We start from the raw sequence: 13691 nt of genomic DNA, 5'->3' as shown, positions 1-13691 counted from the left end.
CTTCATATGTTGTTCAAAAAGTTTTGTCCTTGTCCCATATCTGAGCAAATACAAAATAATTTCTCAGGAATCATTTTCTTAAAGTTCTTGAAGGTTCTTGTGATTTTGTCCGTATGGAATTGAAGTCCTCCCTGTTGATACTCACTTGTGTCTCATCGTGATAATGCGATCTTTCCTGGGAGATTTGACTCCAGGATCCATCTTCAACCTTCGCAAATTATAATTAATCTGGTAACCCAACCATTATGATTTTTCTTTCTAGAGGAAAATAGAACAAAGAAAGATAATATTTAACTATCTAGAGAAATGGGAAAGGATGTTGGTCCTTTTCATGTTCAGATATGCCATCTTTCCAAATTAAGATGTGCATAGCATGAAGAACAAATTAAAATGCAGAAACCTAGCCAAATATTTCCTCTGGAGAAGGATGAAACTGAAATGAGCTGTATAGGCATGAACCACTGTAATTTGTTGCTCACGACTTTTATCCTTGAAAAATTTCTTCAGATTTGTAGTAGTTAGTTATGATAATGCTGCTCTTTGCTTGTTTTCTTCCATGATACTATTTTATGGAGGAAGTTAAGTGTAGAGGATGATCCAGCAGCAACCATTACCAGCTGTCAGTCTCCTTTGCTGTATTTAGTGTTGGTGAAGCAGGAGGGGTTGGTTATGAATACATAAATTCATAAGGTGTCAGATTTGCCATCTCAAGGGAGATTCCATCTCCACTAGATGGCATTATGTTGCCCTGAAAAACCCTGTCCCAAGTGCACACACTGAGGTACTTAAATTTTTTGTTCTTCAAGGTTGCTTAAAGGAATTTTCTTCCCTGTTTTCTGCTGTTTTCTTTGAATCTCCTCTGCAAGATTTTTTAGCCTTTATACAACTCACCTTAGAGAACAACTAAACGGTGTGTTCAGGGAGTCATTTACAAAGACTTATTGGGTTAGTGGATTTCACAGTCTTTTCTTCCAGTAGTAGGACAGACTGCTCTCAGCTTAACTTGTCCCAGACCTCTTTTTTTAGAGTCATCTTACTTCAGCAGACACGCACAAGTTAGAGCTAATACATACCCCCATTTCTTTTCAGTAGAGGGAATGAATTTGTAAAGATGTTCTTGGCCCTGGCACTGTAGATACTTTGGTATAGACCTGCAAATTGTTCTGTATCACCTGAGAATGCTGTAGGCTGGCTCCACGGTTACAGGAAGTTTTGTTTTGAAGAAATACAGAGAATGGTCTACAATTTTGTAAGTACATCACAGTATCATTTGTGTTCTAATTTTTATGCTTTTCTTTGTTGTATACCCATGAGCTCCTCTCTTAGAACAGCTAGCAGGTGGCCCCATAGCAGTCACCCGAGGTAGGTCTGCTGAGCTTGTGTAGTGCTCCTTGCTGTTTTTTGATCCCTCAACTCATTAGTTGAGGCTATTTCTTTGACCACAGGGAGTCACTCTGCAACCTTTGTGCCCGACGTGTATTTGCAGCAATGTGACAGTGCATTGAAGAAAGAAGTTTACATTTCTGCCTGCTGAATTCAAAAGTGCTTGAGCCATAAACCTTCACTGAGCTGCTATTAATAATAGCGCTGAAGTTTAAACAGAATACCATGAAGGCACTTTAGAGTTGTCGAGTTAAGCAATAGGAGATAATCTCTAACTTTGATCAAGAAGCACTTTAGAATACCTTATAATTTTTAAAACAAGCCTGGGGCAAAGACAGCCTTCAGTTTGTGCTTGTATTTCTGGGAAGACAGGAAATTAAAACCTGATCTCTTATTTCCCATTTTGCTTTCAAAAGGAATTCATCAATTAAAACTTACAAAATCACTCTGTTCTAGGATTGTTTATAGATCTCCTTTTACATTTGGAACAGCTTCACTCTTTAAGCATCCTCATTGTATATTGTTGAATTGAATCTTGCTTTCTTAACAGGAAGCTCAAATTTAGTCTGATTGCATTATTGAATGTCTTTGTATAGATCAGGTAATAATGACATATGTCCAGGGATCTGCAACATGCTCTAGCAGACACCAAAATTTAACTCACGCCACAAGTGTGAATTAGTGCAAATGTATCTAGTGGATATATATACATTCATAGCCAGAACATATATTAGAGCAACAGATTTATTAAGGGATCTTGAATGATCAGAATCTGTTTTCCAGTCCATTTTATTTTTTATTTTTTTAATTCCAGCTCTATTTGCCTTTTCTTTTCAGTGTATTCCAGAATCTCAGGAAGTACCTAGTCCTTCTGTATATTGACTTTGATATACCTCTCTAGAGGTGCTGTTTCCATAACATGGGCTGCAGTCTCCCAAAAGCAAGGAATGCTTAGACAGTTCAGATGTCTGGGTTCTGTTCATAGCTTGATTTTTTTTTGGCTATATTTATTAATACTTGGTCTGCTCACCCATTCTGTTCTTACTGTAACCTATCCAGACAGATATGATGCACCATCAAAAATACTTTATCTTTTGAAGGGTGAACTGCTAACAGAGGAGATGAAATCTCAGTAACCCAGGAAAGCCTGAACAACAGTTTTAAAACTCCAGGCTTAAGTATTTGGCTAAGAGGTTAAGTTCCAGTATCATGTCGTTCTCTTTTTTTATAATCGTTTTGTGTCTGGGTCATTGCTATAATGTTGTTAAGAATATATACGGAAGTGCAGAATACAGAGCATTTTCTTTTACTTAAAAGAGCTTTTTAACTGAGATCTGTGGTTTTTGTTGTTTTTTATGGCTTCAAGAGTATCTGAGAAACCCAAAGTCATCTCTGTTCAACCAGTGTATATGGTAGAGGTCAGACGTGATCATGAGCTGTTTTGAGATATTACATATTAGTTGTCTTCCCTGCATTGCAGCAAGAGCTAAAGCAGCTCGGGCTCATTAGGTTTCTTGAGACTGAACTGATGAAATTAAAGCTTCCTTACAAATTTTTATCACAAGCCAAATGCTTCATAGGAAGTTAATGTGCACAGAAACACCTCCTGCATAAAAATCATATCTCCTGTTTCCCATTTGCTTAAATTTTTAAATGGTAGGCTAGTACTTGGCTGTCTTAAGTCACTGCTCCATGGTGAATCTGAAAATGGAAGCTATGCAGTTAGTAAGCGTGATATGTGAATTGTGCTAAGACCTTGGCGATTACAGCTCGGTTGTTCCTATAGCAACAGGAGTGTGTCATGCTGGTTCTCGAAGAAGCTGGCTCCTTTGGGAGGACAAAGCTGAGAGGCAAACGCATACTTCGGCTAGGTTAGACACATTCTCTGGATGGGAGGGCATTAAAAATGAACCCTGGCTGCTTGTGGTGTGAATTAAGAGGGAGAATGTAGCTGTGAAATACCTGATAGTGGTGGTGAATTGGAAATGTTGGAGCTCTTTTGAATGCAAAGCTTGTGTTAATGTGTTCCTCCTTTAAGCAGTGCATGCTGTATTTTTAGAATGCCAGACTACTTGGAATTTCAGAGAAGAATTAATGTTTCGGAGGTAATTGTTGGAAGGTGATTGAAGAAGTGTGTATATAAAAATGTTGAGCAAAGGGAATTTTCTTTTTTCAGCTCAGCATCCTTCAGACATATTCATGACACATTTAACCTCTGATCTCTAAAAGCTTTTCAGGTCTATTAATTTTGCAGGTAACTTCAAGGACATGAGTTGTGTAAATCTACTCATCATTCAAAGAACACCTGGAAATAGCCATTAGATGTTACAGTTAACATCTTGCTTTGTGTTAAGGTAGTGGTTTTTATCCAGCCTGTATGCTACTGGCTTGATCTTGCTGCAGCTTAGTACTTGCTGTGGAAAACATTAACTTAAGTCATCTTGATATAATTTTCTGAAACCTAATTTAACTGATAAGCACAAGTGCATGTGCTGAGCTCGGTGGCTGTCTACAGTCTCTCCTGCTGCGTGGCTTCAGTCACCAGTCCTTTGGCCATCAGATCATCTTGGCTTGCTAAGACTGAAGGCCAAGTGGTGTAAAAGTATAAAAGAATTACTAAATTGTGCAATCCAAACAACTGCAATTACCGTATAATTGCAACAGGGTGGGTTTTTTGAAGGTTAATGGGGTAAGACCATCACTATTGCTTTCTAAAGAAGGATATAGGCCTACCAGTTAAATATTGTTAACTTATAGGAGAGAAAAGAGTGGAAAAGTGTGAGACAGAAGAAGTGGGAGAGGTATTTGCATGTCTGAGGCCTCAAGGACGTTTGTGGAAATGAATGCTTTGCTCATGAGGGAAGATGGGGAATATTTTGTTGGATATATGCAAATCTGTATTTCGGTGTAGAAATGTGTGCCCAGGAAAAGGGAAGGCTGTGGAGAGAGAAACTCTATGTATAGGATCTGGAAGGTCAGGTATACATGTATACCTTTTTCATTGTTCTGTACTTTAATTAGTGGAAGTGCAAAGCTTAATGAAGGATGTGCTAAAAGTAAACATGCTTCACAGTCCTATTGTCTCAGTCACGGGCTTTTGGCAGTGTGCAGCTCAACTTTATAACCTGTGCTCTGTTTCTTCAATTTTTTACTTTGTTTGAAAGAAAACATCTGTTGTGAGAGCCAAGTGAGACTGCAGCAGAGGCACTATTCATTAGTACTGTAATCCCTGCTTCCCTTTCACCATGGGGAAACCACTGCTTTATTCTCTGGAAATGTTTGTATTAGTACATGAGCACAGACTGCTGTAGAACTGCTTAATTAGCAGACTTGTTAGATTGGTTTCATTTAGCTCCGGATAGTTTGTGTTGCTGGACTGCGTTGGAACAAAAACTGTTTTTATGCTGAGAAATGTGGATGAACTTTTTCTGGACAGATGTCACCCAGCTTTTCTTGCTGCAGGATATCTTCAGAAATAATCATGCTCCGTAAGTGGCTTCTGGAAGGTGGAAGGCGCTCCCGAGAGGGTCCCTTTCATTTGCATACTGCACTCTTACCCTTGCTTGGGTAAGAGAATTATTTTTCAGCGGAGAATTTTTCCATTCTGTTTTCAGATCATTCAGATATGACTAGGGATGCTTCTCACGTCTCTAGTGCCTTCTCTTCGAAGAGCTAAAAATGCCTGACAGGCAAGGCTTTTCTGCTGAACATGAATACCTATGTTAGAGACAGACGTCATAGAGAGGGTAAAATGAATTGCCAGAGATTATTACACAGTAGTTTAAGGCACTGCCAGACCTAGGACTGAAATTCCTAATTGCTCGACTAAGCCTAAAACTCACCGTAAAGATTAAGTAAATTCACTTAGAGAACTCCTGAGACATGATTTTGCTTGTACAGTATTTTTCCTCTCTTTTTGTTATTGCTGCTGCCTCTGTCTCCTCTCAGATCTCCAGGTGTGGAGTCATTCTGGAGAGAGTCTCCCACAATGGAAAGCTTCATCTGAAGGTGCATTTTGTTTTTTGTCTAATTGACTCTTCGGTCAGATACGTGATAGGGCCCTTGTGATGGCAGTATTCTGTTTCTTGTACCGACAGCCTTCCTCTGTTTCTGCTGACAGTTCATTCAGAGGCCTGAAGTGTAGTGCAACACCCTACCCCAAAACATCCATTCTTCCCCCTTTTCTTTTAAAAGACCAGTGGCAAAATAGCTGTGAGAAGACATTTTTAAGAAATCAGCTAAATATGAAAATTACTTGGAATTGAACAGTCATTTTCCACCTGCTTTCAGTGAAAAATCGTGGTGCTTTATCGACATTAATTTGTTTCAGACTGTAGTATTTTTCCTGTTCCATTTTTGTAAAAACTGATGCACTACGAATAAGTCCCTCCTAGGATTCTTAGGAAATGCCTAGTTCTCTGGTTGCCTTTTGCCCCCTGCTGCATCCTGAGTAGCTGTAGATATCTTCCCTCTTTGCAAGACCTCTGAACAGACTGGTCCCAGATCTGAGAAACATTATTGCTTTTTATATCCTAGTCATGTAGTGTGACCTTCTGGTGTTCTTGAAAAATGGAGAAGTGCTGACTGATGAACTGGCTTTTTTGTTAGTGAATATAAAATAAGGTCATGAGATGGAATACCCAGAAGGCACTGGTACCCGTACTGAAAGTGACTGGACTGACACTGTCTGGAAACCATCAGTTTTTGTGTGAAATAAATGGCCTTGTACTCATAACTTTATACTAGCATCAGATTTAATAACCTGCAGGAAGTTTCCTTGTGGCTGCCACTGTTTGGACAAAGGATGTCTTACTATTTGTAACAATGTATCACCTCCTTAAATATAAAATTGGGTCTTTAATGTGAGAATAAAAGAAGTCAGCATAGGCTTGAGTCTTTATTGAAATATGAGTGTTGTTCTGTTGGGTGTTCTGCCCTGGGGTTATCCACCCACTTATTTGTCTATCTGGAGGGTAATATTGTCTTTTATTTGATAGATCAAATTGTCTTTTTAAATGCAGTTGCCTGAGGCTCTTGCAAATGCTGGCTTGCATGTAATTCCTGCAAATGAACAGTTACTCTTCTACCAAATAACAAAAGGAATTGGAGAGGGAGGAGGAAATAGAACTGTTCAGAACTGTGCATAAAATCTATTCTTTAATCTTGTCTAAAATGGTACCATGGGGCACAGAAATGTATCACTTCTTAATATTTTTCTTTATTTCTTCCTTTCTGAAATAAATAGCCAAACCCTTCTGGACTTTGCTCTGGTCTTCTCCGCCACCCTGTTCATTCCTGTACGTTGTTTTGTTGCTTCACGGTGTTTTGGCTGAACTTTCTAACTTTGCATTGCCAGCAAATTTCATTAGGATATGACTATTTTCTGTTCCAGCATCATTTATGAGAATAAAATTGGTACAAAGGCCAATCATTGAGAAAGAGCAGTAGTAACCTTCCTTTCACCCAGTGATCATCCTTTGAAACATCATTCGTATTTTTTCCATTAATAAATTGCTTACCCACCTTAGTTCTCATACTGATTGCCTGTCATCAGTTAAAAAGTACCATATGGGAAGCTAGTTTATCAAGCATTGAAGGACATCAGAGAGGGAGACTGCTTTTTGGTGTTATAAAAAAACCTGTGCATTTAACTTTGTTCAAGGATTCAGAGCACTTCAAAACTGTAGTTACTGTAATTACATTGATGGCAAAACAGAAGCAGTAAAGTTGTGACTATGCGGTTACCTTTGGCTGTGGAGGACTGAAACCTTGAGTTACAGACCTGTTCTCCACCCACTGATGTACTTCCTTAGGATACAAGTAATAATATGCCATTAATATTAATGGTATTCAAGCATTTTTCCATGTTTTTACGCTGTGTTCTTTATTGTACTCTTTCTTTTTTCCTCCCAAGTAATGTAACTTACAAATTTGGCTTTTTCTGTTTTCCTGTCTCAGTGACCAGCTGTATTTTTTTCTATTTCTCTCTCCTTTCCAATACAAGGTCCAGGCAAATGGCAGGTTAATAGAAGTTCATATTAACAGTGACAGTAGCACTGAAGCTCTGCCAGGCCTGCCTAAAAAAATAGAGCAGGAGCTGGCTAAGTATGAACCTACTGTTTGGTGATAGCTATTTGATTATGAAAGCCAAAATGAACTGCCGAATACCCAGCATCCCTTGTGCCCAAAGCTATTTTTGCTCCTCGTGTGTTTTAAACTGCTGAACACAAGCCACAGTAAGCTGTGCATAGGAACAGGGTAGGAAGCTGCAATTGCAGGCAGAAAAATTGACCAGTGGGTTTATGGAGTTGTGCAACTATCTGGAGTATATTTCTTTTTCTACATGTAACTTGCAGGAATAATTTTTTTTTCCTATTTAGATTGTAGAGAGGGGAGATCTCGGGAAAACAATCAACATCTGTTAAGTAATCCAGCTCATCTCCTGTGCTACTGTGGCGTCATCTGTGATTTTGCAGTTGCTAGGATACCCCAGCTGCTCGGGACTTGCATACCAAAGGCACCTCCACTTTAAAGGAGATGCATGCAAAATACAGCAGCATAGACTGTGCTTTTCGTGCACTTGCTTCATTACTGCTTTTAAATATCTTTACTCTCGCCTCTTTTTGGCATATGTTTGTTTTTCTGAATCCTTGCAAGTAAAATCCTGCTTTTTGTAGAGGCTAGTAGTTTTTATATTATGCACTTAAAAGAAAAAAAATGTCAACGTGGCAACTTGTTAATTCAGAGCTGGATTCTAGTGCTATATATCATTTATGTTTTGATCAAGGGAAAAACAGTTTGTGGAGGAGATGAAAAGGAAGAAGACTGCAGGGCTTCTGAGTGATGGCAAGAGGGAGCATCAGAGCAGTTTTTGATGTAGTTTTATAAAATACGGGTCTTGCATATGAAAAACAAATTACTGCTTGGTCCTTAATATTTCCTTCTTTGAGTGTGTATAACAAACATCTTTGAGTGTGTATAAAAGCAAATGTAGTCATATTTTCTTAAGCATTGCTTTAGTTTTAAAGGATATTGGCAAGGGGAATTTACCACCATCCTTTCCTAGGGGGGCATTCCTTCCGTATTGCAGTTGGAGGTAACAGCCTCTCCTGTTTGTAGCCTCCTCATGCTAGAGGTACACATTCGTAGGTCAGCAGTCATGAGCGTGGAGACCTGAGCAGTATCACAGGTTAGAACTTGTCCTTCCCTTTCCCCCAAGTTTGCTACTGGCAAAAGACAAAGCTTGGAATGTGTATGTGAATCTCCTCTCATTCAAAGGACAGGGAGATCAGGAAATGCTATCTATAGGAGCTGTCTACTTATGAATTCTGCTCTAGACTGTTGCTTGCTTAAGCGTGATCTTGGGCGGTTCATAGTTTTGAAACATTTAATGTGTGTAAAATCATTTTGCAAGTCTTCAGGAAAATTGATGTAGTAAGGATTACATTGTAAAGGCTTAATATATTTGATTATTTTTCTTTCTCCCCTTTGCCTTTCATGCAGAAATATTACAGAGAAACTGGCCATGTCCTACTGTCTGTTCTCTTAATGCTCTTAATTCAGGATGGGTTGTTGAAGGATTCAAAGTCATCTCATCTAACTGAGTCAGTCAGGCAAAACTGAAGCATCTCAAAGAATGAGAAAAGTAGACCATTTTCCAGTAAGACACCTCATGCTGCTTCTGCATTACTGAAACTGGAGCATGCAAAATCTCTAGACTTATTGTAGAAAACATAAGGTCCCATTTTACCAGATGCTGAGGATACCTGGCTACAGGTGGTGGTGCACTGTAACGCTAGTAGAAGATAGGGACAGCCTTACTTCATAACTCATATCAAATACTGCATTTTTTTCTGTACAATCATGTGTGTGTACTGTATTCTGCCGTGAGCTGAAATCTCTACCATTCAGTTGTGCATTTCTTCTCTGTGCTTTGAAAATGAGTGCTCTGAAGTTTATTGAGAAGTATCTTTCTGAGGCTTTACTACTTCTTGAGCCCAAACTAAAGAGCAAATTAGACTACTAAAAAGTAAAATTTTGGCTGACATTCCTAACGTTATAGCAGATAAGGAATTTCTGTTAGTCTTCTTTATTGTACCCAGTATCCAGGTGAAACTTCAGAGAGTTTTTTAGGCTGAGGCTCTGTCCAGCTTGAATTTGAACTTTCCAAACTCCGGGAAGAGAACTCTATAGAGCTGATCAGTATTATCCGATGGGGCAGGCAGCCTCTGTTGCTTTTGGCATTTCCTACTTTGTTGCCTAATCCTTTAACAGAGGCTTTGAAGAAAACTTTATTACAGAAAATTAGCCCAAGCAGACCTGATTGATTAATGAAGGCCGAAATGGACATTTAAGTGCAACAGATGACACACAATTTTGATTGGAGGAAATAATTGTTTAAAACTATACCAACAGCAACTGGAGTGTTCATCATATTTTCTAATCAGTTGGATAGTTGTAGTTAGAGGACCTACAGATGAAAGAGAGCATTTACTTTTATCTGACTTTCTCAGGGATCACATTTTTACCAGAAATTAAAAGTATTGCACTCAGCCCTTCAGGGTTGTTTTCCAGTTCTTGTCTAGACTGGAGATATTGATTTAAAGCATTGCTTTGACACTACTCTGTGATGTATTTTTATTTCCCTATTACCCTGAAGACATTTCTCTCTAGTTGCCCATGAGGCTACTCTCTATAGTTGGGAAGTCCAGAGAGCTGTTTTTTTCTGAATATCTCAAGGTATCTTTTGAAGAATGAGAGCCTGGTGTGCAGTGTTCTTTAGAGCCTGTATCAGACATGATTCTCAAGCCATAAAGGTCTTTTTACTATAAATGCCCACTGGAAAGACCACCCAAGTTTGTAAAGACTTGGAGACATTTCATAGGTAAGTAATAACATCTTTCTGTGCTTAGGGGACATGACTTTTGATGGTAATTATACAGAGTTGATAGCCTCAATTGGGGGGAAACAAAAAATTCCAAGATCTGAGAAAGTCCACAGACTAAATTCTTGTGGAGAAGATTTCTTCAGGCTAGAGATAAAAGCATTGCTTAGAAAAGCTGTATCTGTTCACTAGGTAAATGGAAGCCTTCAGCTTGAAAGAGAATTCTCTGTTTCCGTTAAAGAATGGAACTTTTTCAATACCGGTTAGTTTATAAAGAGCACTTAAACAATTTTCAGTGAAGAAAAAGCCTTTCAGCTGGCCTGTTAAAACTATTTTTATTCTGAAAAGTAGAAAAGAGCAGGCAGTAAAGAGTATCTAGACGTCATTTTAAAGGAGAGTGTGACGCACAGGGCAGTACAAGTTTCGTTGGACAGTTGTGTTCTCCATGCTTCAAGGAAGTGTCTTGTGCAGTGCAGGAGCTTGCATGGCAATGAAACCAGAAAAGGATTATCTCTAGCTGCCAGTGGTGACAATCCTGTGAATTTTTTTTCTAAGTCCTGTTTCTTGGGAATGTGTGAAAGCAAGGAATTCTTGGTTTTCTTTAAAAACGAACTGTGATTTCTTTATGTTTGGTTTGCAAAGTAAAATCTTAAATCTGAATTTGAAATGTTTGGAACATCTCAAGTTCCAGCCCCAGAAAAACAAGAAAACACAGCTTTCTCTTCCTTCTGTCCTTTTTTCCTTTCCTGTTGATTTCATCAATGTGTAGGATGACAGTCTTCATAATGCACCTATCCACTGTTTTTTAAAGGAAATAATTGTGGTCCCCATTTTTCTGTATCTGTCGTTGCAGGTGCTGAGGATGTTGTGATGGCATTTTCCAGATCAGAGACAGAAGATAGAAGACAGTAACTACAGGGTACCTGAACAACACAGAACTGGAGAGGACAGTGAGATTCCTGAAGATAAAGGAGGATGGCTGAGCATTAATAAGTTCCTCTGCCCACCCTAGTTTTTCCATAGTAGTCCTTTTCTTTTTTTAGTTATGCTTCCCTTTGCCCAACCCTCAGAATGCATCTCTCAGCCATCTGTTCCTATACGTTGTTGCTACTCAGCTGGGCTGTGTTAATTAAGGACAAACCTAAAGATGTATTTTTGATTGGCTCAAAGGGACAGACTGTTATTGGCTAAAGGAAGACAATTTTTTAAACTTGACCAATGGAAACCTTTTATTTCTCATTTTATTTCGTATTTTAAAATAAGTCTCTTGACATCCTACTTCTAGAGAAGCTTTTCATGCTGTGGTGCTTATTTAGGTCAGACGTGTGAATTTGAAGAGAGCTTGATTGGCTGCATAGAACTGGAAGCAAGTTGCGATTGGCTGACAATGCAAATGCTTTCTCCTCAGTTGGCTTGCAGGTATTTTGCTGACATCAACATTTTCATTGCAAAAAGCTGATGTTTTGGTGCGTTGGTTATTACTTTATACTTATTGACTTGGAAAAAGACAAATGTGCTTTGCAGTATTTATTACATCTATGCACACATATACATGCTTGCTTTGGGAGTTTGTTTTGGTTTTGTTTGGCTTTGAAATCATGTTTTTAATTTCCTGTTGGCTGCAGTGTTTCCAGTGCAATCATTTTTTTCCATACTCATCTGCTCTGTGGCCTCAAGCTCTTTTGGGAGCGTGTGTTGAAAGCCTATTTACTTCAATAAGTCTACCTGTTTCAGCTGGAACTTGGAGATCACTAGCCCTTCTGTGCTTCTCTGTGGGCTGTACTATGAACTCCTGGAAAATCTGGTCATTCAGGTGGCTTCTCTCTTTGCTTCTGACAGGGGAGCTGTAGATATTTTGCAGGAATTGCAAGAATGAGATCTATGGCTATGACATGAATTTGCCAAATTTGTATAGAGAATATGTGAACTGCTTCAAATACTACATATAGTTCCACTTTAACCCTTTAATTGCTGCATAAGACTTAGCTCTCATATAAGGGAAAATTAATAACCATTAGCTTAAATTCAAGTTTCACTGGGCTTTAATAAACTAAGTTCCTAATCACTTGAAAAATTATATGTGGTTTGGCTCCCTGCAACAGTTCAGTGAGATGGAATTTATCTTGATCCTAAGATAATACCATTTTCTTTAGGCACTGGTCCAAGAGAGGCAGTAGCACTGCACTAAGCTGTCCAATCGCAAGTGTACCAGTGACACTTTCAGGTTTATTCTGGTAGTAATTGCAGGCCCTTAAAACACATGTAAGCATTTACAGACTAAAGAACCTGTGGTGAAACTTCAGGAAGTGCACTGACTGTTCCTGAATCTGCACACAAAATATCAGAAGCCTGAAGTTTCTAGCACTGCTGCCTAAAGCCTAGCACCTCATTTTCTTTAGTATGTGCAGGTCATTTTTACAATACTTCTAGATTTTCCTGTGAGTTGCACTGATTTTAAGATGTTTCAAAACCTATTCAAGCAGAACTCCATTCACCTGTTCCTGGTTCCTTTTATATGGTTGTTAATTTTTTGGAGTAATAATTCTGGAATCTGACTGTGACAACATGACCATTTTCATGGCAAGAAGTTATGACGAGAAGATGCTGTCATGGTCTCAAAGTGGGGAAGAGCTTGAAAGAAACCAATGGAATGTATGCAAGAGAAAGAAGGGACTTGTGAACACGGGGAGGGAAATTTATCTTGAACAAGTAAATATTGTGTGATGAGAACAACTGTACATCTATTTATGAAAAAGATCCTTTTGATTCAGTTGCAACTTTGTAAAGTTTCAATGTGAAAATTAATCTTTTACCCCTGTTTATTGGGGCTGGGTGAGAAATTTCTTTATTAAAATGAAACCAGGAATTAGCCCAAATGATCTTTTAAATTTTGACCTGGTTGCCTAAGAGGCACTTTAATTTTAACTTTGGTGCAAAGAGGCAGCCCTTAAAGGGTTAATTTAAGGGGGTACGTGTGTTTCTGGTTGCTGGATGGAATGAATGGGCTGGCTTGTGGTGGCCTGTCATTGTCAAGCTAACATGCATCCTCCCTGTGTATCTATGACATTTCTGAGCTGTTAAATCTTTTTAAGGAGAAAAGTGAAGTGTTTATGTGGTTTAATCTTTTCACTGAAAATGTAACTGTTGGGGGGGAAATACAGTTTTTAATAGCTACTCTTGTTTCATATTGATTTATTATACTGTTAACCGCCAAATGGAAAATGTTTGCTTCACCTTTATGGAAGACTTCCATGTAAACTTCAAACCTGGATTCTTGGATAATAAGTACTGAGAAATGCCAATGTGTTGTATAACAACATCTTTTGGGAGTAAGAAACAGGAGGAAACCTAGTGTCTTGAGAATATTTGTGCTTTGTTACCTGTGTTCTCTTCCCTTCCTCACGTGATTTCTTACCTTTAAAAC

The 13691-nt window shown here is 38.6% G+C and overlaps 1 protein-coding gene across 3 annotated transcripts in view; it reads left to right on the top strand.

The window, feature by feature from the left end:
• Positions 1-13441, top strand: part of CTNNBIP1 (catenin beta interacting protein 1) — a 36758-nt gene extending 23317 nt beyond the window's left edge. For all 3 annotated transcript variants that reach the window (XM_064525574.1, XM_064525573.1, XM_064525572.1), the window contains one exon: positions 11121-13441. In XM_064525574.1, the coding sequence (XP_064381644.1) occupies positions 11121-11179 (59 nt within the window). In that variant the 3' untranslated portion in view covers positions 11180-13441. The remainder of the gene's footprint in view (positions 1-11120) is intronic.
• The last annotated feature ends 250 nt before the right edge of the window (positions 13442-13691 follow it).

Source organism: Dromaius novaehollandiae, chromosome 24 (assembly GCF_036370855.1).
Source record: "Dromaius novaehollandiae isolate bDroNov1 chromosome 24, bDroNov1.hap1, whole genome shotgun sequence".
In the NCBI taxonomy this organism is placed as follows: Eukaryota; Metazoa; Chordata; class Aves; order Casuariiformes; family Dromaiidae; genus Dromaius; species Dromaius novaehollandiae.
This window is presented reverse-complemented; position numbering and strand designations above follow the sequence as displayed.